Here is a 23,670-nt window from a genome sequence, read left to right on the forward strand (position 1 = left end):
CAAAGTAGCAATGGGTACTATATTATCTGGATAAAGTTAAAGTATGTTTTATCATTACAATGAAATACTGTACAACAGAAGAGTTTATTAATTGAAGACGGTGCTGTTGGTCGTGGTTTCATTCGAGGTGGATGGTCGACTGTGACCCTGAGCTCTGATGAAAGGAAGACAAATACGGCCGCAGCCCAGACGATACAGCAGCTGCAGTAGCTCGATGCGAAAACGCACCCCAACAAAGGCATACAAGAAAGGATTCAGGCAACAGTGTGACATACCCAGGCTCTGTGTCGCATCAAAGACTGGTTGCAGTAACATAAAATTTTGGCAGTTTGCATATGCCGTAATTTCCAGGTCTGCCATAGTTTGAATCACTAAGGTGATGTTATATGGTAGCCAACAGAAGCAAAAGACGAGAGTGACAAGCGAAGCCAGTCGAATAGCTCCTTTCTTTGATTGGCTTTTCTGACTTTTGAACAAAGTAATTATGAGTGCTGTGTAGCAGTAGATCATGACAGCCTGAGGTAAGAAAAAGCACACATGATGTAAGAATCTGTTGGTCAAAACCCAGTTGTGTGCTTCCTTACCATAACGACAGTAGCAACAGGAGAGCCTGGATGAGTTTGTGTCCTCCGTTTTCACAGAAAGGAACACAGCATTGGGCACTGACAACACAAAACAGATGAGCCACAGTACAAAGCACGTCAGGTGCACTATTCTCGGACGTCGACTTTGCATGCTAGGGATTGCGTGCACGATAGCCAAATACCGATCAAATCCGATGCAAGCTAGAAGGAAACTCCCACAAAGGACGTTCAGATTTTTCAACAGGCCCTTCAGCTGGCAGAGAAACTCCCCGAATACCCAGCCGGTGGCACTGTCAACCACATCGAAAGGAAATGTAAATAGGAGCATGAGGTCAGCCAGGGCAAGATGCAGTAGGTAGATCTCAGTGATGCGCAGCTGTCGGCGTCGTGTCAGAAGGACTGTTATCATCAGGCCATTTCCTGCCACACCAAGGAGAAAGATGATGCTGTAAAGCACGGGCTGGAAGATGGCATAAAAGTTCTTCTGGCCTGGGATGTCCTCACAATAGGTGTCTGGGTCGTCGTCGTCATAAATGTATGTCCCATTCTCAGGTTCTCCGATCACTGTCTGCTTTAAAATACACAGAGAATTTTTATTTAAATGACCTTTTTACAATTGGAGAGTCACTGTGCTGTGGAATGAGACTCTGTGGACATGATTACTTTTGGCTTAACGCCAATAGTTTATTACATAATGAAGGGGAAATACAAATCCTTACATGGGTTCAAATCACTTTAAAATCACACCTATGTAATGTTCTTTGATCTGTGAAGTTTTCTCAGTCAAACTTATGGGACAGGAAACACCGAATAGACCAGACTGTTTTCACTTCCCCTTTACAGAAGCTAGGAGATATTTTAGGGGCAAATATGGCTAAACATTACGTTTTGGAGAATAAATAGTGATTACTTTTTCACACTCAACAACCAAGTTGATATATCTGGTGGATAAGTCACAGCTATTAAAATGTAAATTGTCTTATTAAATGCGGACAAGCTGAAACTAAAATTAACTTTAAGTAAATGAAAGTCTTGTAAAAAAAATAAATAAAAAAAAAAGGCCATTTCTCCACTTCTAATTATGCTGTTTAGTCAGTCGCCTAGATAAACAAAAACTAGGAACCAGATGTTCATATTATTTAATAAAATATGGGTGAAATCGGATATTGTACTGTAATATTCGTAATCTCATAAAACTGAATGCATCATCTCATTTCAATATTACAATGTACTCTGTGCTTCTGTTACTTCAGTATGCAATGTCTAGACAAAAATAACAACACAGGCGTAAATATTTTTCATTTAAAAGAAAGTGGGAGAAATTGTATTCTGGGAAACAAAACTTCAGAGTTTAAAACTAATTAAAATGAAATCTTTGCTGTTCTTGTATCACAATGTTTTAATGACACAATAATCAAGTTTACACTTTGGATTTCTTTTACAAGACATGCTGATCAACATACTGATAATATTATTGTAATTTTAGATATCTTCATGGACATAATTGCATTAGTGTCTCAAAAGATATTTTTTTCTTCTACATTAGTTTGATCATAAATACCTATCATTAGAAAAAATAATCTCCCACCCTCCTCTTATTTCAGAGGTATTAAAGTAAATATCTTGCTTGCTTGTTTCCTAGGTGAGTCAACTGGAACGAAGCAGTATACATCCGATCTAGCTCATCCACATCTGTTCAGGTGCATTTTACAGTTCAGTAATTCAAGATACCATCTTTAAATTACTTCTGACACTTTTTTAAGAATATCAAAATCCTGTGGTTGAGTCTTGATTATAGGAAGCAGCGAGTAGCTGCTCAGTACCTTAAAATCTCTTGATTTAACATGCAGCTGAGGTTTGGAAAATGTTAAAGTGTTTTGCTACAGTTTTAAGCACTGCGGTCTTAGGCAGTAGATCGTAGCAATGGACGGTAAGGCCTGTCCTATTGCTTAATATGACACTTATTATTTTATGGTCATAGAAATAACAAATTGAACACACTCAAGTTCTACATTTGAATATCTAAAATTAAATTTTGAACAGTGTTTCCCAGTATAAAGCGTATTAAAAACAAACCCCTTTTAGGAAACAATAGTTCTCTGTAACATCAATAATATATCACTCACTTCATTAATTCTTAATAATGTCTTACCTCAAACCCTGTAAAGATCTGTGTTACAGCCATGTGGGTAAATCTTGAGCTCTTGAACGTATGTCTCTGCTCTGGTGAAATGTGCTTGTACTTCCTCTTAGTGCAAGCTCTTCTATAGGTTACTCGCTTTGCTGATTGCTTTGCTAGGTGGCGCCTTTGGTGTAAATAACACGACACAACAGACACAAGCTTTATACCATGTGTTTTATAGTATTCACGCAAGAGCAGTAATACAGGCCTAAGTAACTGCACCCAGCTGTACATTCTCGCTTTTGACACACGAGACAATTATGCTGAAGTGGTCCGATTTATTTGGGTATTTCTGGAAACAACTGCACACCCCGACGAATCTCAGAATATAACATCCAGCCATCCTGCATTCAAAAAATATGTTGGTGTGAGATTATCATAAATATCATCCAGTTCAGTCACTAGCATCGGATCTGTGTTTTTGATGGCGACATTTATCACACAGATGTCATTAAGGTAAAATAGTCAAATTATGAATTATGTATTTAATTTTGGGGATGTTTGAGGAAGTGGGCTTTTGACCACAAAAGCAAATTTGTTGCTACCTATATCTACATATATATTTGGGTGGCGAAAACACGGAGGAGCTACCGAGGAGCCGACAGTAGCCCACCAAGACCTGGGCCTTGGTCAAGGATGGCATGCACAGGACATGTGAACGTGCAAATACACTGCTTAGACACAAGCTGATGGCAGCATGCTTCTCTGCACAAGTGATCAAAGTCAGGGTGGCTATTTAAAGTCATCAGCAGTGGTGCGTTCACTCAACAAAGCAGAAGAGCCTTTTTACTCACTTTACTGTTGTTTGTACTCCACTACATTTATTTGACAGCTTTAGTCACTTTTAAGATGGAAATGTAGTATATTATAAAAAGGCCATTACAGTACAACACATTTTTAAATATTAAAACAGTGCTTTCCAACCTATTTGATTTATGACATGAAGATTTCACTTCAATTCACATTCAAATGATCTATATATAACCAAAAATCAAAGACGAGAGAAAACGACCAAAAATTTAAAACAGATTTATGTATCAGAACTTTGTTTTTTTTTTTCTCTTTCCTCTCTCAGTAATCACCTCAAGACCCCTTTAGATTTAACTGCCACATAAACCTGGATATAGCCTAAATTAGTTCAAAACAGCACCACCTCCAACAGCTACAACAGTAACATGCTGCTTACACACTGATGGTAGGCAGGTAGGTAGGTAGTTACTTTATTAAGCCCTGAGGGGAAATTTTTTTCGCTACAGCAGCATACAGAAGCAATAGATAGTAATAGAGCAATAGAAAAGCAATAAAATAGCAGTAAAAACTATAAAATATAAAATGCACAGTATATATCTATATATTATATATGCTTTAGTATTTGTATTCTAATGATATCATGTATATTAATATATTAGTCAGAGGGATCAAACCGGTACTTTTACTGAAATTCTTATTTTACTTAAGCAACATTTTTCATGCAGGACTTTTTGTTGTAATGAAATATTTTAACATTAAAATTTAAAGTAACTCAGCTATAATTAAAACTAAAAAAATCACTGTGACATCCAACTGAAATGACTGACAGGCTTCACAGCTTCTGATCTCATGACATTCATTTACCGACCCTCGGTAAATCTCAGGAACCTGAGCCGAGCTCCTCCGGGTATATTTGATTTGTAATTTTTTTTTTTTATTTAATGATTTAACTAATTAAAAAAAAACAACAACCCTGATTTGAAATGGAATCAGCTGATGAGCTGGTCTGGGGGCGTGGTCAAACACGAGCGGAAGCCATCTTGAACGGTTGTTTGACGAGACTCGTCGTCGCTGGTCGGTTTAAACGTTGGACGCAGCTCACAAACACAGCACACAGAACCGGTTATTTCACTTACCCGAGGTAAGTTCACACATATCCGTAACGGTTCAGGTGTACGGGGGGGAGAGGTGTCGTGTCATTCTCGTGTTTCTCGGCTGGGTGAAAGTGTTTAACGTTATTTCGCCATCGTTAGCCGGTTAGCAGACGTAGCACGGCAAATCTGCACTCGGCTGGTTGACGACGGAATATCTTCAACTCGTAACTCGCGTATTGACGGAATTGAGTACGATTTTTTATTATTTTTTTTTTTTACCTCCACTGACTTTGTAACATCGAGACCGGGTTATTTATTAACGTCGATTATCAAAAAGCGCAAATGGTTAGCACGGATGAGCTTTAGCTTCGTGTCGGTGGCTAGCGGGGGGGGGGAAGCTAACCAGTCCGGTTCTCCTTCGAGGCCGGTTGAGTTGGCGTTCACCGAGCAGAAGGCGATCTTAGTCGGATGTAATGGTTTGATATGAACCCTTTTATAGAGTGACTGGACGTCAAAGTCGGAGGTAACCGTGTGATGAATCTGCTGATTTGAAGTGTGGCGACGTTAGTTTTCTCGCTTTGGACGTTTAGGCCAGCCGCCTGCGAAATGTTGACTTCACACGGATCACTTGACTCCAAACCTGTCCACTTTGTGCGTGTCTTTATTTGTTTGTGTCTTAGCTCTTGTCTCGTCTGTTTTCAGGGTTGGACAGACCTGAGAAAGGACGCAGCGGCTCGGTGAAGCTTCAACAAGATGGCCAGCTGAACAGTCAGCTCAGCCTTCCTGGTGTTTTGATTTCAGACAACATTGGTGGATTAAATCCAATGCTGAGCCCCCCCTCCCCCCCCCAAAACAAAATTTAATTTCAATGCTTTGAAGTCTTTGTAAAAGTTTAAAAGAAGACATTTCTTTCATGGCACTCGACGTCCCAACAGCACGGTTGAGGATTAAAAAGATTTAGAATTTACGTTTCGGTAATTGTTAAAGGTTTCGAGGAGGCGAGCGCAAATCTTTTGAGTTTTGAGCGGTAACCCGGCAGAGTGGACTCGCTTCGTTGGGAGACTATTAAAAGGTTTCACTGGAACAGAAAGGTGAAGCTTAATAAAGATGAGCACGGTCAGGACGGAGAACCCGGTGATCTTGGGCTTGTCCAACCAGAACGGTCAGCTCAGAGGCTCGGTGAAGCCGGCCGGAGCGCCGGGTGGAGGTGGCCCTCAGCAGCAGCAGTTTAACCAGATGAAAGGCACAATCAACAATGGGAACGCCCAGCCGGCCCCCACAACGAATGCTGTCATCAAGTAAGTTGTTGGATGCTAGATTTGCAAGAATTTAGACATATTTTTTTTTCTTCTGTATGATCACACAATTATTACCGTCAATTCTTGATGCCCACGTCCTCTGCAAACTTTTACCCTTTACAGACCTGGAGATGACTGGAAGAAAAATTTGAAATTGCCGCCAAAGGACACGAGGATGAAAACTTCGGTTGGTACAGGACAGCCTTAGAAAGTAGAAATTGTTGTGCTTTTGAAGTTTGCCCCCAATGAAATGAAAACTGTGCAGGTCTTCCTTCAGAGTATCTTCTTTGCAGTTTTTATTTTTTTTTAATAGCTTTCTGCCATTGTAAAGGTCACAGTCCCTTTACATGTAATGATCCAAATAATAATAGATCTACCCTCATTCTATGATGATTACAGGATGTGACTGCAACTAAAGGCAATGAGTTTGAAGATTATTGCCTAAAGAGGGAGCTGCTCATGGGAATCTTTGAGATGGGCTGGGAAAAGCCATCTCCAATCCAGGTATGCTCCAACACTGCTTTGTGCTCAAGGAAGTGTGTATTTTGATAATTTTAGAGTTGGGTGTAATAAAAAGCACTGGTGGTGGTTCCAGTTTTGTGACTTTGACAATTACCAAAACAAAACAATGCTAAAACTCTTGTCATTAAGTGACTGTAAAATGTGTTATTAAAATATACAAGACTGTGTGGTCATGTCAAAGGATTGCAGTCCCCATGTCTTTGTCCAATGCCTAGTTCAAGTTCAACGCCCAACAGTGGGGATTTGTTTAAAGACAGAGGTTCAGGGTTAAGAATTGGACCGGGTAGGTAGAGTATAAAATAAATTCAACCTTTGCACTTGAAGGTAAACTATTTTTAGCCGTGCTAGCAGCACGGTGGTGGTGTGTGTCTGCGGTGCCACCACTATGGAAATATCTCCACAACTACGCGTCATGAAATTTTGTAGGGACGTTCGTAATCCATAGAGGAATTCTAATACCTTTTTTTTTTTTTTTTTAATCCCCTGACTTTTCTTGAGCGCTAACTGCACATAGTAAAGGTTTCACTTATTCCATGAAATATCTCATGATCCAGCGGTTAGATAGGCAAACACTCGTGTATGGTCATTTATGGTTCCCTTCATTTTCACTTTGATCTGCTCTGTTTTCATGGCATCATTATGATGTTGACATTTTTTGTCTTTATGGAAGTATCTCAACAATTATTGGATTTAAAGACATTTGGTACAGACACTAGTGATGGTACTAGACATTAAGTAGTTTTTACTGTGAGGACACCTGACCTTGCTTTTCCTGATGCAAGTTCAAAATCTCATTTTTGTCTAATGCCAACACTTGCAAAACTCAGTTGACAAATGTTGAAATAACTTGGTCACCACGGTGAATGGTAAGCATTCCTGCCAAAAATCCAATTCGTAGCATTGCGTTCTGATCATGTTGGCATGCTAACGAGCAGCAAAGCACCACTTCAATATCTGCCAGTCTTGTGGAACATATCAGTTACTTGTCATCATTGGACTGTCCTGATAACTTTGACCATTCCTAAAACAACTTTCACCCTGCTTGTCACGAATAGTAGAGAATTCAGTTGGTGTTAGTTTCATTTGTCAGGTAGACCTGAGGGTGGCTCTAGATTACATTGAAAAACAATGTAATGAAAGTTTCACTTTCACTTCACTGTCAATCTGCACATCTTCTGTCTTCCTTTTGAAGGAAAGATGCAAAGGACGGTTATTTCGTGTGCATTGACCTCTGCCCTAATTTGTTACTGAGCAGCCTGAATGACCTAATAGTGGACAAATAAACCATGACTTTCAAATTAATAATTTACTTTCCACTCTCTAAATTATTTGCTAACAAACCATAGTATTGAAAGCCAGAAATGTGATGACTTCACCGAGCTGTAATCATGTCTTCATCCTTGTTTTGTGCGCAGGAGGAAAGCATTCCCATTGCACTGTCAGGACGGGATATCTTGGCCAGAGCCAAGAATGGCACGGGAAAGAGTGGAGCCTACCTCATTCCCTTACTTGAACGCATTGACCTGAAGAGGGACTTCATACAAGGTGAGAAAGCTAGTTTTCTACCACAGTTTACTCGCAAGTTGCCATTCACCAGCGCTTCTATGATCGGCGATGACATATTTCAGAGAATTGATTGGTTAGTAGGCTGTACTTTTGTACGTTTTGATCTGAAATCTGGAACATAACCTGCTCCGGAGCAGGTTAGCTCTGCAGCACAAGTTACCGTGGCGATGTATCCCGGTAAGAGCTGAACCAGCTTTGTGATACTGAAAACCCAGAGTTTAATGTGACGTTACCTCGATAACCGCAACCGCTGCTTCGTAGTACAGACCTCTGGTCTCAAAAGTCATTCATCAGAATTGTGGTGGGGAAAGAACAGATGGAGAGAGAAAAAATGCAAATAAACCCAGTAAACCTACCACTGAAAAAAAAAAATCACACTTTATGAACACGGTCACACAAAACTGTTTTTGTTGCATGTAGAGCTAATGGTAAATCTAAATTTATCACTAAGCCAGGCTGTTGGTCAAATTCAACATTACATTAAGGAGGACAGGCTGTTTACAGAATCAGAAATTATTCTCCAGGAGAAAAACAGGGCTACTAATAATACCTTCATCATTAATGTGCATTTTAATTTTGCCCCGGGGTAGATTTCCTCATCTTGGCAGTCTATGATCCAAACTTTATAATGTGTTCCACACCAAATAACTTCTAAGTCTGTACTAACTTAATTATTAATGCACTCATGTTTCATGGTAGAAGAATTAAAAACATTTGTAGGATGCTTCAAATAATTCCCTCTATTATGTCACCAAAGTGGAATTTAAGTCTGGAGCTGTTTTGGAAGTGACGTTCTGTTGGCACTGAATGTAATGTCTAAATAAATGCACAATGCCAATAATGTCTTTGTAACATTGTATGAGAAGCTAAACCTGTAATTGGTGTTGTTGTGACTTGATTGTTTTAATAGTTTGGGACTTTTTTTTATTTTTTTATTTTTTTTATGTCTTTAAATAAAAATAAAATGATGACTTGGGTTCAGTCAATATTTTAATCACAAGATATTGGTTTGAATGGGTGTTCTTGTTTTTTCCAGCTGTGGTCATAGTGCCCACCAGAGAACTGGCTCTGCAAGTAAGCCAAATATGTATCCAGGTCAGCAAACACATGGGTGGAGTGAAGGTAATGGCAACCACAGGTGGAACCAACCTCCGTGATGACATCATGAGACTCGATGAAACTGGTATGATGTTGACATGTTATTGCTTTGCCTGGCTTCATACTGTGTTGATATGTACCCGAAGTGACTTATTTATGGGCTCAAACGAGGGCTCTCACTATCAGATTCAGACAACTTTATTATTGTAGCCAAAAGAATTCACAATAACAATGTTATCGCGATACCTTCAAAAGTTGAACTTGATTATAACAAAACTATTAGGAGTGGTTTTCTGATGTTATACTGGTATTGGTGATAGGCTGGGATCTTGCTCCTCGGTGCTGGTTACTACTTTATGATGAGTTGGTAACTAGACATTAACTTCTGAAATTGAGTATGAATTTTGAATCCCGTCTTAACACCTGGATCTGATTGGACACTGATAATCCAATGACAAACCACAGTCAAGTTATCCTGTCGGACAGCAGATGATTCCTTCATCTTCTGCAGGTCCTGAAAGGTGTAGTAATTTTATAGACTGATGAAGATGCAGGCTTATCCATGACCCATGCTGTAATAAATAATGGTATACATATCTTGTGCTGTGTGTGGATGCGGCGTACATTTACTTTGCTGGTATTTCAAGATAGCGCAAGAGTCCAAATGTATATTTTTGATCTGAGAAATGCTACAAATGTCTACCTTAAAGGAAGAAGAGTATAAAGTTGGGGTCAAAGTCACATGCAGGTTAACATGCAGTTTTCTGCTTCGTATGTGTAGCAGATGTTCACAGATGCACGTCTTTTTCTACACGTACACATTTAACTAATAACTAAGTTTTAACTTTATTTAAAACAATTCTTTTCTGCACAAACTTGCATTTTTCAAGCAGATTTCTTTGAGTTACTCAGCTTGAGGCCTTAAAACTTTAACTATCTGTGAACATCACTTTACAAGCTGGAAATCTAACTGACCCCAATCTGAGTTTACATTTATACATGATCAAAGCACGTCTCTGTGCCTGAGTGAATACTGAGAAATATTCAGCTCTCTACACTGCACAGTCCTTGTTGGCAAAATGTCACCGTTCTTGAGGGGACATTTTTGTAATAGTGCTTTAATTTATTTTTACAGTACACGTGATCATTGCCACTCCTGGGAGGATTTTAGACCTCATCAAGAAAGGAGTGGCCAAAGTCAATCAAGTGCAGATGACTGTTCTGGATGAAGTGAGTAAAACAAATGTTTTTCATCTTTTTTGTGATCCTTACTGCTTTTTCTCAATAAATAAATGACTTTGCAATTTAAGCAGCTGCTTGAGATCACTAAACGTGCCTCTTCTCTCAAAAGGCTGACAAACTCCTGTCGCAGGACTTCGTGGCCATGATGGAGGAGATGCTGGGCTTCCTGCCCAAACAGAGGCAGATTTTGCTTTATTCTGCAACCTTCCCTCTCAGTGTGCAGAAGTTTATGGTAAAACATTTTTTTCTCATTAAGTACTTGTCTCATTATTTCCTGTAAGCTTAAACAGATCAATCTTTATAACCTATAGAACATCCTGAACATAACAATTTTTATTTTTTTTAATTTTTTTTATACATACTTTGTAGAACGCACACTTGCAGAAGCCCTATGAGATCAACCTAATGGAGGAGCTTACACTGAAGGGTGTGACTCAGTATTATGCTTATGTAACTGAAAGGCAAAAAGTCCATTGCCTCAACACCTTGTTTTCCAGGGTAAGTGTTGATTTTTTTTTTTTTTTTTTTTTTACTCTTCATTATCTTATTTAACTATATCATGAAAAGTGCTGTAAAAAGTCAACTTTGTTTCAGGCTATTATTGCAAATGGCTGATTTTGTTATAATATACTTTTCCTCATCCGTTCATTTAAATATGTTGGTGTTGTGCAGGAGCTCTTGATGGTTTTTTTGTTTGTTTTTTTTGCAGCTCCAGATCAACCAGTCTATAATCTTCTGCAACTCCTCTCAGAGAGTGGAACTCCTCGCCAAGAAGATCTCCCAGCTTGGTTATTCGTGTTTCTACATTCATGCCAAGATGAGACAGGTCAGCTGAAGTACAGCCTCATAAGAACTTGTTTACTATGCTTAAGACCAAAATACACCTGTGGTGATAGATGCAGGAAAGAACAGGTGCTACTTTTACTTTTGGTGTGCATTAAAGTGCTGCATTAGTCCTGCTTAACTGCAGAATATGTAAAAACAGCAGCTTTTTGGACCGCGTCTTGTCATTTGCTTTTACAAGTTGTCTTGAATACGTGAAAAGATTCTCCCCAGTCAACCTTTTTAAGACTGAGATTTTATATTATAAAGTAAACTTTACAGGTGATAAGAAGAGGGCTACATACTCGTGTCATACACCTCCTCTGAAGTTCACATGACAGCAGCGGAAAGTGCCTCATGAGGTTTACAGCAGATGTGAATTGGCTTGGTTATAATCTGGTATGGTGCATTAAATGGTGACATTTAGGGATCAACTTTTCTCTTCTCTGCTCTTCAGGAGCATCGCAACCGTGTGTTCCACGACTTCAGAAATGGACTGTGCCGGAATCTAGTCTGCACTGGTAAGCGACGAGGCTTTGCCAATTGACCAGTGATGGGGGAAAAAAACAAACTCTAGAAGCTGTCGTGTAACTGTCTCCACATGGGAAGTAGTGGCTCAAGCTGATGCAGAAAAAGTTGGATGGTGATGTTGTAACGTGACGATGAACTCTGGTTGGAACTTGAAATGCCACCTGAAGGCTCGAATGATTTGTAATTAGCCTCGTTTGATTGGCCACAAGATGGTGATAAAAAAACAACAACAGTGACTTCATGTTGCCTGGAGGAGAACACTAAACTTTTTAGTTGGGAGTCTTGTGTTGCTCTTGGTTTTGGTGGTGGGAGGTTTTGCTACCGTTGTGAGTGAAATGAAAGCGAGAGCTCATACTTCGCTCAACTTCACTCACTCAACAGGTGTGTTTACTTTTTTTTTTTTTTTTTAACAGTCATGGTGGTGACAAACTATTTTATTGTTTACGTCTTTCTATTTCAAGTATGTTGTAGGTTGTTTTCTTTAGTAATTTCTATGATGATGATGATATATTTGTTTCCTCTAGACCTCTTCACAAGAGGAATTGACATTCAAGCTGTGAATGTTGTGATCAACTTTGATTTCCCCAAGCTGGGAGAAACATACCTTCATCGCATCGGTCGATCTGGTAAGGGCCCACATGATGTCGTCTGTGCACGCTTTTGCCTCTTCTCTTGTACAAAGATTTATTTAAGCCAAAATGTTAATTTTTTTAAAATTTCCAGGCCGATTTGGACACCTGGGTTTAGCCATCAACCTCATTACATACGACGATCGCTTCAACCTGAAAGGGATTGAGGAGCAGCTTGGAACGGAGATCAAGCCCATCCCTGGCATCATTGACAAGAGCCTATATGTGGCAGAGTACCACAGTGAGAGTGGCGAAGAAGGCAAGCCATGAGCCAGTGAGTACATCCACACAAAGTATGAATCCTTTTAGGATAGTGGACACTTATGACAAGCCTGAGAAATACATTTCATAAATAACCTGATAAGCAGCTGGCAGTAAATCTTGCCGAGCTGGCTCTCTGCTACTTGGCATGCCGAGTCCTTTGTATAGCTTAATTGCACATCTAAATATAATTCATCCATTATTACTACAGTTGTGTAGGCTGAGCTTTTTTTTGTTTGTTTCTGTGCCAGGTAAAAATGTCCCTGTGACATTTTTCTTTTTCTTAAACATGACAAAAACAATTTAGAGTGAAGTAAGATAGAAATGGAGGAAAATGAGCAGTAACTATTCAAAAACAGTAATACATGTGGTGGTGTGCTTTACAAGGCTGATTTTGACATCGGGACCCAGAAAAGACATCGCATTTCTAATCCTGAATGTTAAAGCCATATCTTGTTATTTATTTATTTATTTATTTATTTTTAAGTGTTATATCATGTTTGACTGAGGTAACATGGTTGAAAAGCACTGTGGTCAAGTCATGGTTTGTTTGTGCCTTAACGCTCGTCAACTGCGCCGAGTTCTGTGTGAATATTCAGCCCAAAATTTGCCTCCACGTGGACTTTCATCACAATGCCCAAGTACCAGTAGAGTAAAGGTTTTATCTGGCAAATAGCGATCCTCTAAAATAAGCTCAGGTCATTTTTCTGGTACACTTCTAGTAAAGTCTACATTGTAGGTGCAGTAATTTAACACGATATACAAATTATGTGTAGCTTCAGTTTTTTTTTTTTTTTTTTTTAATTTATTTTTTAAACTTGGATACAATCTGGTTTAACTGGTTTCCCTCTTCTTTCTTTTTTTTTTTTCCCCCCTCTACAGATCAGTCCATCCTTCACTCCCCTTATCCATTTTCATCCCCCACAGTCTTGGATTTTTTTTTTTTTTTTTTTTTTTTTTAATGTACAGTTTCTGTCTGTCTGCCTTTTTTGGATGCCGCCATTAGGAATGTGTATTTTGATGGACGCGTTTTGGAAGAACTCATATGCCTTTTAATAAGGCCCTGTGCTGCACCATTACACCCTGAAGACATAAGCACCAAGAGGAAAACATGGGACCAAGTCAAAAATGATATCAAGGCACATTGTGATGATCCATATCCACCAATGAAGCCAGCACCAACAGACCCAGACATGACACCCTCCATCCTACACCTTTTTATTTTGGAAGATTTAACCAATTTGTATCAAGTGCCTTAACAAGCAGTTCAACTCGTTCTAAAGTAATAACCCGTCATTATCCGCCATCTCGCTCACTTCATATACCTGTTCACCTAATTGAAAATTTGTTGCGCTAATTTAATGTCTGACCAAATAGGTGAATTCATAACTGTTTTTTGGTTGGCTCATCCGTTTGCATGGAACAGAGATAACATGGAGGAGGCTGGTCTGAATTATCTTTTTGCTGGCGTAGCTGAACTGAAGCCTTGCTCATAAATGAGGACAGACTTGGATCTTCCATTGACAGAGATGCTGGACTTTTTTCCAAGAGACAGCCAGACTGTCCAGTTACTTGTGAAGAAGCTTGTGCTTCTGAGAGACCCAAACCTTTTCCTCTGTCTTCAGCATCAGAACACTAAAAATTGATTTGCAGCCTCGCAACACCATGAGTCAAGAGGATTTCTGTTTTGGTGCAATTTATTTGGAGAGAACGCTTTTTTTTTTCTTTCTTTTTTCTCCCCCCCCCCCCCCCCCCCCCCCGTCCTGTGTTTTACCTTCCTATGGATGGCCATACTTAATTCTGTGAGATGTGCAGCCGACATGTGGGGCGCACCTCACATCTTGTGTATATACCTTCATTTTAAGATTGTTTTAAACAAGTTCAAAAGGCTGGCTGACAAATGGAAAAGCCGCTCGCCCTTTCTCTCTTGCTAGCACTGGAGACTGTTTCCTTAAATGCCAGTTTGTCTGATCTGCAATATTGGCCTGTGAATTTATTTATAATTTTAGAAATTGCAGAATTTATTAGAACCTAAAACGTTTAAATGACCATTCTCATGAAAATATCTTTGGAGACGGTCATCGCTGAATCTTTTAGCCCCTCCAAATTTGATGGCGAGTGCAGTTCTCCAAAGATGCACTTAAAGTGAGATTGTTTAAATTCTTGCCCTTATTCTCTTGCAACCAGTGTTAACAAGTGTTGAGTCTAGACAGATGCCTTCTTAAGCATCTACTTTGAGTAACGAATTCTTAGTCACCAGCCTTGACTTGTGAAACTGACTCTTGAGATGCTCTCAGATCTCCAATTATAGCGAGTGCTGGTGTTGGAAGAGAAAAATAATAATCTATCACGTAGTAGTACTACTTGCTGCAGTGCAGCTGAATTGGCAGATCATTTGTTTTTTTTTTGGAGGGGGGGGGGGGGGTGGTATTAGCTGTTACGTTGATTTATGCCCTGTTTAAGCACAGCTACATTGAGGGGAGGGGGGGGGGGTATATATTTTCTCAATTTGTGAAGAATGTCAGCCGAATGCATCAAAACGAACCATCTGACCTAAAATGTAGCAGGAATTCATTCTCTGTGCATTGCGAGTTAGCTGGCTTCCCAAAACCCAGCTAACAAGATACTTCACTAAAAGCAACCTGAGCAGGTTGGGCTGCACTTAACGGAGAAATATAAAACAAATAGGTCCAGGAAACGACTAACTGCACTGCGGACTCGACCCTCGTGATACCCAAACGGGGGAGACGTGTATGGTGGTGCAGAATATTGAAAAATTGTCCCCGGGGGAAGGGCCATCAAGGATTACAAAATACTATTAGTCAGACTACTTGTTTAAATGAATAACTTGAGCACCTCAGCTTGCTGAGTTTATGGCTCATTTCTCTTCCTTTTATTGCTTTATGTTTTGGGTTACAGTTTTTTTTGGATTTATATGCAACATGACAACCTTTTAATTTGCATTTGGCTCCTCTGACATTTGTTTGTTCAGCCAGGACCTTTTTGCAAAAGAGGTTCCCTTTATTGTGGTGAGATGCTTTCTTGACTGTTCTAATCAATGAGAGGTATTATTGCACATTTAGTTCAAGTTCATTTCAAAAGAATGGTGATTAATTTAATATTACCCATGTATTTCTCATTGGTTAGGACTCCAATCCCTGTTCTCAAATTTCCATTGTCCCAGAAATACTTGCACATCTAATTTGATAATTAGGCTGTTTATGCTACGTTTTGGGTGGGAGGGCTGTATTTATTAAAAACATAAATTAAATTAAGGATTTGTTGAGTAAACAGGGATTGAATTTACAGGCACTTGGCAGCTGTCTGTTTCTTGTCAGCCGCTGGCAGTAATCGCCACAGCGAATGCATTCAATGCTAAAATCGGAGGACTTTCACGAGTCGGTGTGTTGCTACCTTTTGAAGGGTCGTAGCTTTACTGCCAGTGGCTGTCTTGGATAACCTTAAAGACTGAGACAAAAGCATCTTACCCCAGATTGGATGACGAATTGGGTACTTTTTTCTAACTAAATTGTCTCATTCTTTAAGGTCTTTTTTCAAATTTGTGGGGTGGTGAAATTAGAGCATTTGCTGCCCTGATGCAACGCGTTCATCCTCTTTGATAGTTGTGACACTTTGATGAAAACGTGCACAATTCGACCGCCACATCACTTGTCTGTCAAGAGAATGCGAGAGGAATCCTTTTTAGGGTTTCTTTCTAAACGGATGCATCAGTAAAAGAACTTGGGGAGGGGCCTGTGGGCACTTAAAAAAAATCAGGATAATATGATCTGAAGATCCAAAGTTTTGGTAATGGGTATAAAAAGGTTTGAAGAAGTCGCCCTTAGATTTGTTTTCGTAATGACATGTTCAAGTCGAGTACACCTTCCTTAAAAAGTCTCCAAATTTAAATAAGGAAAGCCTGAGTTCATTTTGTTTTTTTTAATTTAAAATTTGGTCATTTAATTGGAAGATTTTTCAGTGATGCTAATTTTACAATGGAGTTACGATGTTATGAATATTATTGGATACTGGATTGGATCAAAAGTTTTGTTGAAAATAAAGCTCACTGAAATTTATGGTGTCTGTTGTTGTACTTGATCCCCGCTGCAGTTGCCTGTTAAACAAAGCTGCTGCTCTTCTGTTCAAACTCCGTCTCTATAAACTGACCTGGATGCTGTTCCCAGATCACATTCTCCCTTTACAGCTCAAGATGTTTAACCTGATGGTATTTTGCTTCTCAACAGTGACTCTTTTTACCCGTGTAGAGAGTGTCTCTCGTCCTCCATGACAAAGGTACGAAATGGCTCCGTGTTCTTGCTCAAGTTTTAATGTACGAGCGTTTTGTTTAAAGACTGTTAATTCCATGAACCTCATGTTTGAACTGCTGTAATGTTTGCAATCTAAAATAGTTCAACGCTGTTGTTGGTGATTTATTATTTCTCTGCAGGACTCTGTAACAACATTTGGGTGTATTGCACTAATAACTGATATGACCTTTTATGATATCTGTTAATAATTGACAAGTCTTCATTTCAGTGAAATATACTGCTCTGGGTCCATCTTGCATCAGGTGCAGAAAGCTGAAGTGTTTAAGTAGTTTGTTGACATGAAGCTGCGGGCCGCCCCTGGTAAGTCAAATTCGGTCAGTGATAGTTTTCATCACGTCCGTTACGTGCCTGCATCTGTTCCTCCCTTTTGTCTCTTTTCCTGCAGATGTTGTTTTGTCGGCTTTTCCGAAGCTTTCAAATGAATCTCAGAACATGACCGGTACCGCCTGCCGAGCTGCAGGAGTTCCTCAGTCGATACTTTGAGAAACCAGGGACAGAATTTGAGTCCTGGATGCCACCAGACTGGCATGATGGGTGCGGGCCAGCTGTTCGGTCTGCTGCTCAGATTGTACTTGTGTTTTTGATTGCGCCTGATTATCATGAGATCATTTTTCATATGCAGGCCAAAGTTCCTGTGTGGAGTACCGGACTATAAACTGCGTAACTGTGCTGGAAAGATGCACAATCTGTGGAAGTCTCTGGGCAGGAAGGTGACGAGTTGTTGATCACTGCAAAATTATTGGATTAAATAACCCCCCCCCCCAAAAAAAAAAAAAAGTTTTAAGCAATTTGCAAAAAATTTAACTGTCTAATGTGGATCTTTGTTTCCTTAATCAGATTAATTTTAAGAATTTTGTATGCACATATTGCCAATTTTTCTTGCCAGACCGAGTTGACAAAATATTCCGAAATAATTTTAATAATTGTTACTGACATCTCTAATAACGATGTTTTTCCTTTCTGATCGGCGCCAGTGTTAAAGATCACCCAGAGCTCTACTCTCAGATATACATCCCACATCCTGTTGTCGTGCCAGGCGGCCGGTTTGGGGAACTCTCCTGTCGGTGAGTGAACAACGAAACCTCTCACTCAGCTGTCAGTTTGACGGCCTCAGTAGACCGTCAACGGGTCAGAGAGAGGCCGGATCACAGTTGGAGCCGGCCAGGGGTTCTTTGAGCCCACCAGGGTGCCGTGTGCGGACGGTGACGAGATCCGCCCTGCGCCTAGCAGGGACTCCTACTGGGTTATCAACGGGCACCTGCTGTCAGAGATGACAGACACGGCCTATGGAATGATTCAAAACTTCCTCTACCTTGTCAACAGGTAAGCCTTAAAGCTCCTTTCATCTGTCATAGCACTTAAAAAAAAAATGAAAGAAAAGAAGTCCATTTCTCTGCAGGTAGTTTAGCATACTTATTTTGAGTAATGAGTCACTTAGAAACCCCAGTTATACACTTTGAAAATGGTTCTCATGGAATACAATTTTTTATAATTTCTTTCTCGCCCTGTCACAGGCTTTGTTCCAAATGGTGTGCGGATTTATTATGAAAGGTGCAGTCGGCCTCCATTCCTCACTCTGACGGTGGAGAGCTACTATCAAGCAACCAAGGATGAAGAGTTCCTCAGGTGATATTTTAGGCCTGAGCTGATGTCCTGCCAGGCACATTATTATTCCTCAGCTGCTTCCTGTCTCTTTCAGAATAGGACAAAAAAAGGCAAATAAAAAAAAAAAACCATCAAACCCTGAGTGCTCATTCCTCTCAGCAAATTGTGTTGTTGTTGTTTTTTTTTTTTTAACCCTGCTTAATTAAAGTGTGTGTGTGTGAAATTATGTTGAGGACTGTGAAAAGTAGTCTGAATTAAAACACTACCTCCCGCTGTCCCTACAAATGTGCATGGTTTAGGTCAGCTTTACCAGTTGTGGAGAAGGAGTACTGGTTTTGGATGCAGAACCGTTCTGTGTCTCTAAGTTAATGGGGCGGAGCATTTACTGAACCGGTACCATGTGGAGGTGGACTCCCCTCGGTACGTCTGGGATAACCAAACAAAAATGACAGAAAAATGTGGTTGTTGTTGTTGTTGTAGAGCGTTTCTTCCCCCGACACTAAACATATGTCTTTCCAGGCCTGAATCCTACACAGATGATCTGGAATTAGCTGAAGGCCTTACTGATGGTAATTAGTGTTAATATTCCTCCTCATGAACATGAGACGTATTGCCCTGCTATGGTCGTTTTTTTTTTCCTACGAGAGAAAGAGAATATTAAAACGCTGTGGGGTGTCTGTCCTGGAATTAATGCACTGTATTTTATAATTGCTCCTCGGCAGAGAAATGGAATATATTCCCATGGATTCAAGGATCATCTGCGCAAACCAAATTTGCTCTGAAAATACCTCAGTATCACGTAGTAATGAATATTTAATGCTAAAACGCATTCATTCTCTGAACAATTTCACCACAATTAAAATCTGTTTAAAGGAAAAATACTCTCCTAAAATGTTCATTCTTTCTGCCACCAAAATGTGTCTGCTCTCATTAATGAAGCCATTTCCTTTTTGTTTTGTTTTTTGAAGGTCATAAAGTTATTTCCTCCTCCTTGGAAGAGTTTTTTTTTTTTTTGTCTCTAAGGCTTTGAAAGGCTTCATATCCTAATTTATTTCCGCATCCAGTTGAGAAACAAGGCATACATAATTAGGAACTAGATTTTAGTTGGCTTGTTGTGGCTCTACTAGTGATGTGGTGTCTTGCCCTCAGACCACAAACAGCAGCTGTGGATGGATCTGAAAGCGGGTGCAGAGTCGAGTTGGGACTTCACGTCCCGCTGGTACATAGACGCCGACGGCCGCAACAACGGCACCCTCGGAGACACCCGCACCAGTCAGATCCTGCCCGCTGACCTCGACGCTCCGCTGTGCCGCAATGAGAAAACTCGCTTCGTTTTGCCGGGTGAGAACACAGGCGGCCTCTGACCTTGAAATGAACTTTCATCCGCACACGCAGCTAAGAGTCGGTGTTACATAACTGTGATGTGCTGTTTGCTGACAGGTGATGGTGACTCAGCTGCACTGTACGACCAGGCTGCAGCCCGCAGACTGGAGGCGGTAGAGGCTGTGCTGTGGGATGCTGAGAAGGGAGCCTGGTTTGACTTCATCCTGGTGACGCACTCCGAACACTTGAGTTTTACCCGTCCAACCTGGCACCTGTTTGGGCCCGGTGCTATTCTCGGCCTGAGATGGGAGAGAAGGCAGTACAGTATCTGAAGGTTGGTGGATGTTAAGCTCCACTGTGGTCTCGGTTCTGTTAAATCTGGAAAAATTTATCATTTTGTCTATTGGATAATTCAAATGACAAAAAAAATACCTATTTTTCCTACTTATCTCAAACGGTATATATTCACATACTAAAAGGTTTGTTTTTATGAGTAGTTTGTTTTATATTTTTGTTCTGAAATTGAATGAAATAACTCAGAACACAATATGAATAGTTTTCATGGACTATTTCTTTTACTAACGTTTCCAGAGTAGGCCTACTTCATTTTTGTGTTTTTATTTTTTCTAACTTGACCATCATTTCCTGCTCATGTATAACCTTTTGGGTTGTTTTGGTTTAATATTGTTTTTACTATAATTTTCTTTGACTGCTTATTTTGTCTTTCATGGCTCAAATGTTTCAAGTCTGATTGTTTTGATTCCGTTTGATGTTGGTCCACTCGTGTTGTTTTTAAATGTGCTACATTAATCAAATTGACTTGACTGTTTCCCCAGTGGAAAGTTGTTCAAGTGTAAAAAGCCAGATACCGTTAAGGGATCAGAGAAGATTTGTATTCATGACTTTTGTTTTAAACACCCCTTTTAACATGCACTTATTCTGATAAGGTTGAATGAGCGTGGTTGATGGACATTTTCACGCATGTCTACACATCTGCCCACATCTGCCCAGCATGACGGTCTCTGTTGGTCACTGCTGCTCCACTCCAACAGTTAATCCCGCTCCGTTCAGAGGCCCACCGACAGAGAGATGTAGCGTGTGCGTTAAGAAAGATGCTCAGTTGCTCCAGCAGATGGCACACACACACTACAAAGGTCTCATCCATGGTTGCTCTTGCTTTTCATGTCTGTACAGGGCAGCGCTGCTCTCCACTTCCCCAATGGAGTGCCGACGTCACTGCGAGAGTCTCGGCAGCAGTGGGACTATCCCAACGCATGGCCTCCTTTGCAGCACATGCTCATTGATGGTAGGCACCAATAACTTGATCTGCTACCATGAGAATACCCATAGTGATGATTCAGCATTTCCAACACGCTACTCTATTGTTTTTGCATTGGAATTTGTGAAAATGTACCACAGTCAAAATGGTGGACTCCTGCTATATTATTTGTTCTGGCAGTGTATTTGAAATGACCAGGACTGACTAATGATTAGGCAGAAGTCCTGATCTTCAGCTGACTGAACTGCTGCCCTTCAGTTCTGCCGTTTGTTCTCGTCTGGTTCTTCCTTGGTGATGCTCTGATTGGCCTGCACAGCAGCCATCTTCATTTTCTTCTTGCTTCAGGGGCTTTTGGCCTTCAGTTTCTTCAAGTGTAATTCATGCTCAGCTGTGTTGAAACCAGGTGACTGACTGGACCAGTCAAGAAAATTAACTTTGCCGCACTGTCTTAAAATCAGGGAACTTTGTATAAACGTTCATGAAAAAAGGAAAGAACTGTGACTTCAGTCATTTTTTAATTTTTTTTATTTCATCAACAACTGTGCTGGAGTGCAGAGCGAACATGAGGACAAACCTTATGTTTTCTCTTTGAGCATCTTCATGTGGGTTTGTTTTCTGACAGAACTCTTCTTGAATTTCCAGGTTTATCCAAACTGCCGTCAGAAGATGCTAAACGGCTTGCGTTCGATTTGGCCCAACGTTGGATCAAGACGAACTGGTTAGCCTACGTGAAGTACGAAGCCATGTTTGAGAAGGCGAGTCTATTTAAGGATCTTGTACTTCTGAGCTCATGTTGCGCTGTGATAACACAGCTGGCTCTGAATGTGTGCTTTTCATCCCCCTGACAGTACGATGTGAACGGAGATGGCAAACCTGGTGGTGGAGGAGAATGAAGTTCAGGTATTTTCCTTTCAAGTGTTGATGGTGTAAAACTAATGTGCTTATAGTCACACAAGTGTTTCTAATTTCATGCAAAGCCCTGTCAATTTTTTCCTCCTCACCTCTGCTTCTTAACTTAAACACATTTGCATGCTCCTGTACACACACTCTATACCGCCCCATCTGTTATTTGTGATTTTCTTTTTTGATGGAAGGTTTTTGCTGTCATGTACTCTTTTAATTTGAATAATTTGTTCTGTCTGAAATAGTAAGAAAACCATTTGTGTTTGTTGTCAAATTTATTACTAGATTTTATCTCTGTAATTTGCTGCCCGAACGAATGTGCGTGTTCCTTCTGTTTTAATGTGCTGCCCTTTCTCTAGCTGGGTTTCGGTTGGACCGATGGCGTGGCCCTGCAGCTTCTGGACCAGTATGGGGCGACCCTCAGCTCAGGAGGCGGACGTGTGTCTTCCTACCTCCTGCTGCCTCTGGTCATCTCAGCTGCTCTCATGCTCCAGTGAATCAGAGGTGTCAAAAGAGCCCAATTGAAGGTTGGATTATATTTTCCCTAGTTTCACACCACAACATCAGACAGACTTTGAACAAAACCCGAATTGACACTGTCAATGAGACCAGCGTGTGCATATTATAACTTCTAAATCATATATGATCAGCATCACTTTTATTTGCAGGAGTAACAGGATAGGATTTATTATAACCAAGGACTACTTTGATGAATATTTTAGTATTTATCCTCAGAGGGAAGTGATCCTTGGCGTTATAAGAAGAGTCAGAGCATTTAGGCACTTCTGAACTGTCTTTGCTAATTCAGGCTGTTGGTGCTCCTTAGATCACAAGATGAACTCGTCCCAGATATCAAACTGACATTACCAACAGTTGATAACTAAATTCGGGTACAAATTGCATTGCTACACTGCAGCTTAACTCCCATGGAGCCCTTCTATTTGTTTGAAGTTGCAATGTAAATGAACTTGTTTGAGCAATAAAATGTGAAGTGATTCTGTTCAATATGTTTAAACTTTAGAGGTTTTATCATACGTGACTTCTCTTTATGGATTTATTACATTTTTACAAGTCAACCGAAGAGCATTAAATGACAGTGGTGACATTATTGTATGTTAAACATGGTCTTAAAATACATGGAAAAATGCAACATCTGATGGTGTATGACTGAAATGTTACTATTGATAAATGCGGTACTAAACGGGTGTTTCCCACACACCTCTTTGGTAGATGTGCATTAGACAACAGTGTGTTAGAATGACCTTTTTTCCTTTTCAAAAATACATTGTACAAGTGGATATGCTAACGGTTTGATTAAGAACAAAACAGAAAATGCAATAAATTACACCGGATTGCATGCATGCACTCTTTGCACAGAGAATCCCGTAGGTGTAGGTGGGTGGGTGTGTAAAAGCTGTTTAAATCCAGTTTGGGAATAGCAGACTCCACCACTTAATGTGAACTAATGCACAGAGAGGTGCATGTAAAACACAGTGGCTTATGGAGAAAACAAAATTACAATTAATAGCACCAAACTGAGTTTAACAGGAAAATCTAAATCAATGGGAAGTGTCCTGTTCCCTGTTTTGTGGAATGTTTTTTTTTTTTTTATTTTTATTTATTATTTTTTTTTTTTATATCAAATGAAAAATT

At 40.0% G+C, this 23,670-nt stretch overlaps 3 protein-coding genes across 4 annotated transcripts; 2 read left to right on the forward strand and 1 right to left on the reverse strand.

The window, feature by feature from the left end:
- Positions 1-70: 70 nt before the first annotated feature.
- LOC138205278 (C-X-C chemokine receptor type 5) lies at positions 71-2,786 on the reverse strand. Its single transcript, XM_069161149.1, has 2 exons — positions 2,737-2,786; positions 71-1,152 (listed from the first exon to the last, which is right to left on the reverse strand). The coding sequence occupies exons 1-2, from the start codon at positions 2,767-2,769 to the stop codon at positions 88-90; spliced, it is 1,098 nt and encodes a 365-aa protein (XP_069017250.1). The 5' UTR covers positions 2,770-2,786; the 3' UTR covers positions 71-87.
- A 1,764-nt stretch (positions 2,787-4,550) lies between these two features.
- On the forward strand, positions 4,551-16,655 carry ddx6 (DEAD (Asp-Glu-Ala-Asp) box helicase 6). Of its 2 annotated transcripts, none has more exons than XM_069161152.1 (14): positions 4,551-4,657; positions 5,313-5,908; positions 6,032-6,095; positions 6,308-6,412; positions 7,846-7,975; positions 9,033-9,179; positions 10,230-10,324; positions 10,446-10,568; positions 10,706-10,834; positions 11,046-11,162; positions 11,616-11,679; positions 12,214-12,315; positions 12,413-12,592; positions 13,462-16,655. In XM_069161152.1, the coding sequence occupies exons 2-13, from the start codon at positions 5,718-5,720 to the stop codon at positions 12,586-12,588; spliced, it is 1,443 nt and encodes a 480-aa protein (XP_069017253.1). In that variant the 5' UTR covers positions 4,551-4,657; positions 5,313-5,717; the 3' UTR covers positions 12,589-12,592; positions 13,462-16,655. The 2 variants fall into 2 exon arrangements, with proteins under 2 accessions (XP_069017253.1, XP_069017254.1); XM_069161153.1 differs by having other exon boundaries at positions 4,558-4,657; positions 5,291-5,908.
- Positions 16,655-23,107, forward strand: treh (trehalase (brush-border membrane glycoprotein)). The gene is given in 19 exon segments (XM_069161151.1): positions 16,655-16,872; positions 17,116-17,207; positions 17,293-17,345; positions 17,347-17,441; positions 17,530-17,624; positions 17,878-17,971; positions 18,138-18,231; positions 18,418-18,533; positions 18,812-18,874; positions 18,876-18,932; positions 19,032-19,081; positions 19,662-19,853; positions 19,953-20,078; positions 20,081-20,169; positions 21,030-21,141; positions 21,757-21,869; positions 21,963-22,003; positions 22,005-22,014; positions 22,377-23,107. Coding segments are annotated over 19 exon segments (1,848 nt in total). The 3' UTR covers positions 22,515-23,107.
- The last annotated feature ends 563 nt before the right edge of the window (positions 23,108-23,670 follow it).

The sequence above is a fragment of the Embiotoca jacksoni genome, unplaced genomic scaffold, assembly GCF_022577435.1.
Source record: "Embiotoca jacksoni isolate LCO1_2020_lvr unplaced genomic scaffold, fEmbJac1.0.p SCAF_28, whole genome shotgun sequence".
NCBI classification, from domain to species: Eukaryota; Metazoa; Chordata; class Actinopteri; family Embiotocidae; genus Embiotoca; species Embiotoca jacksoni.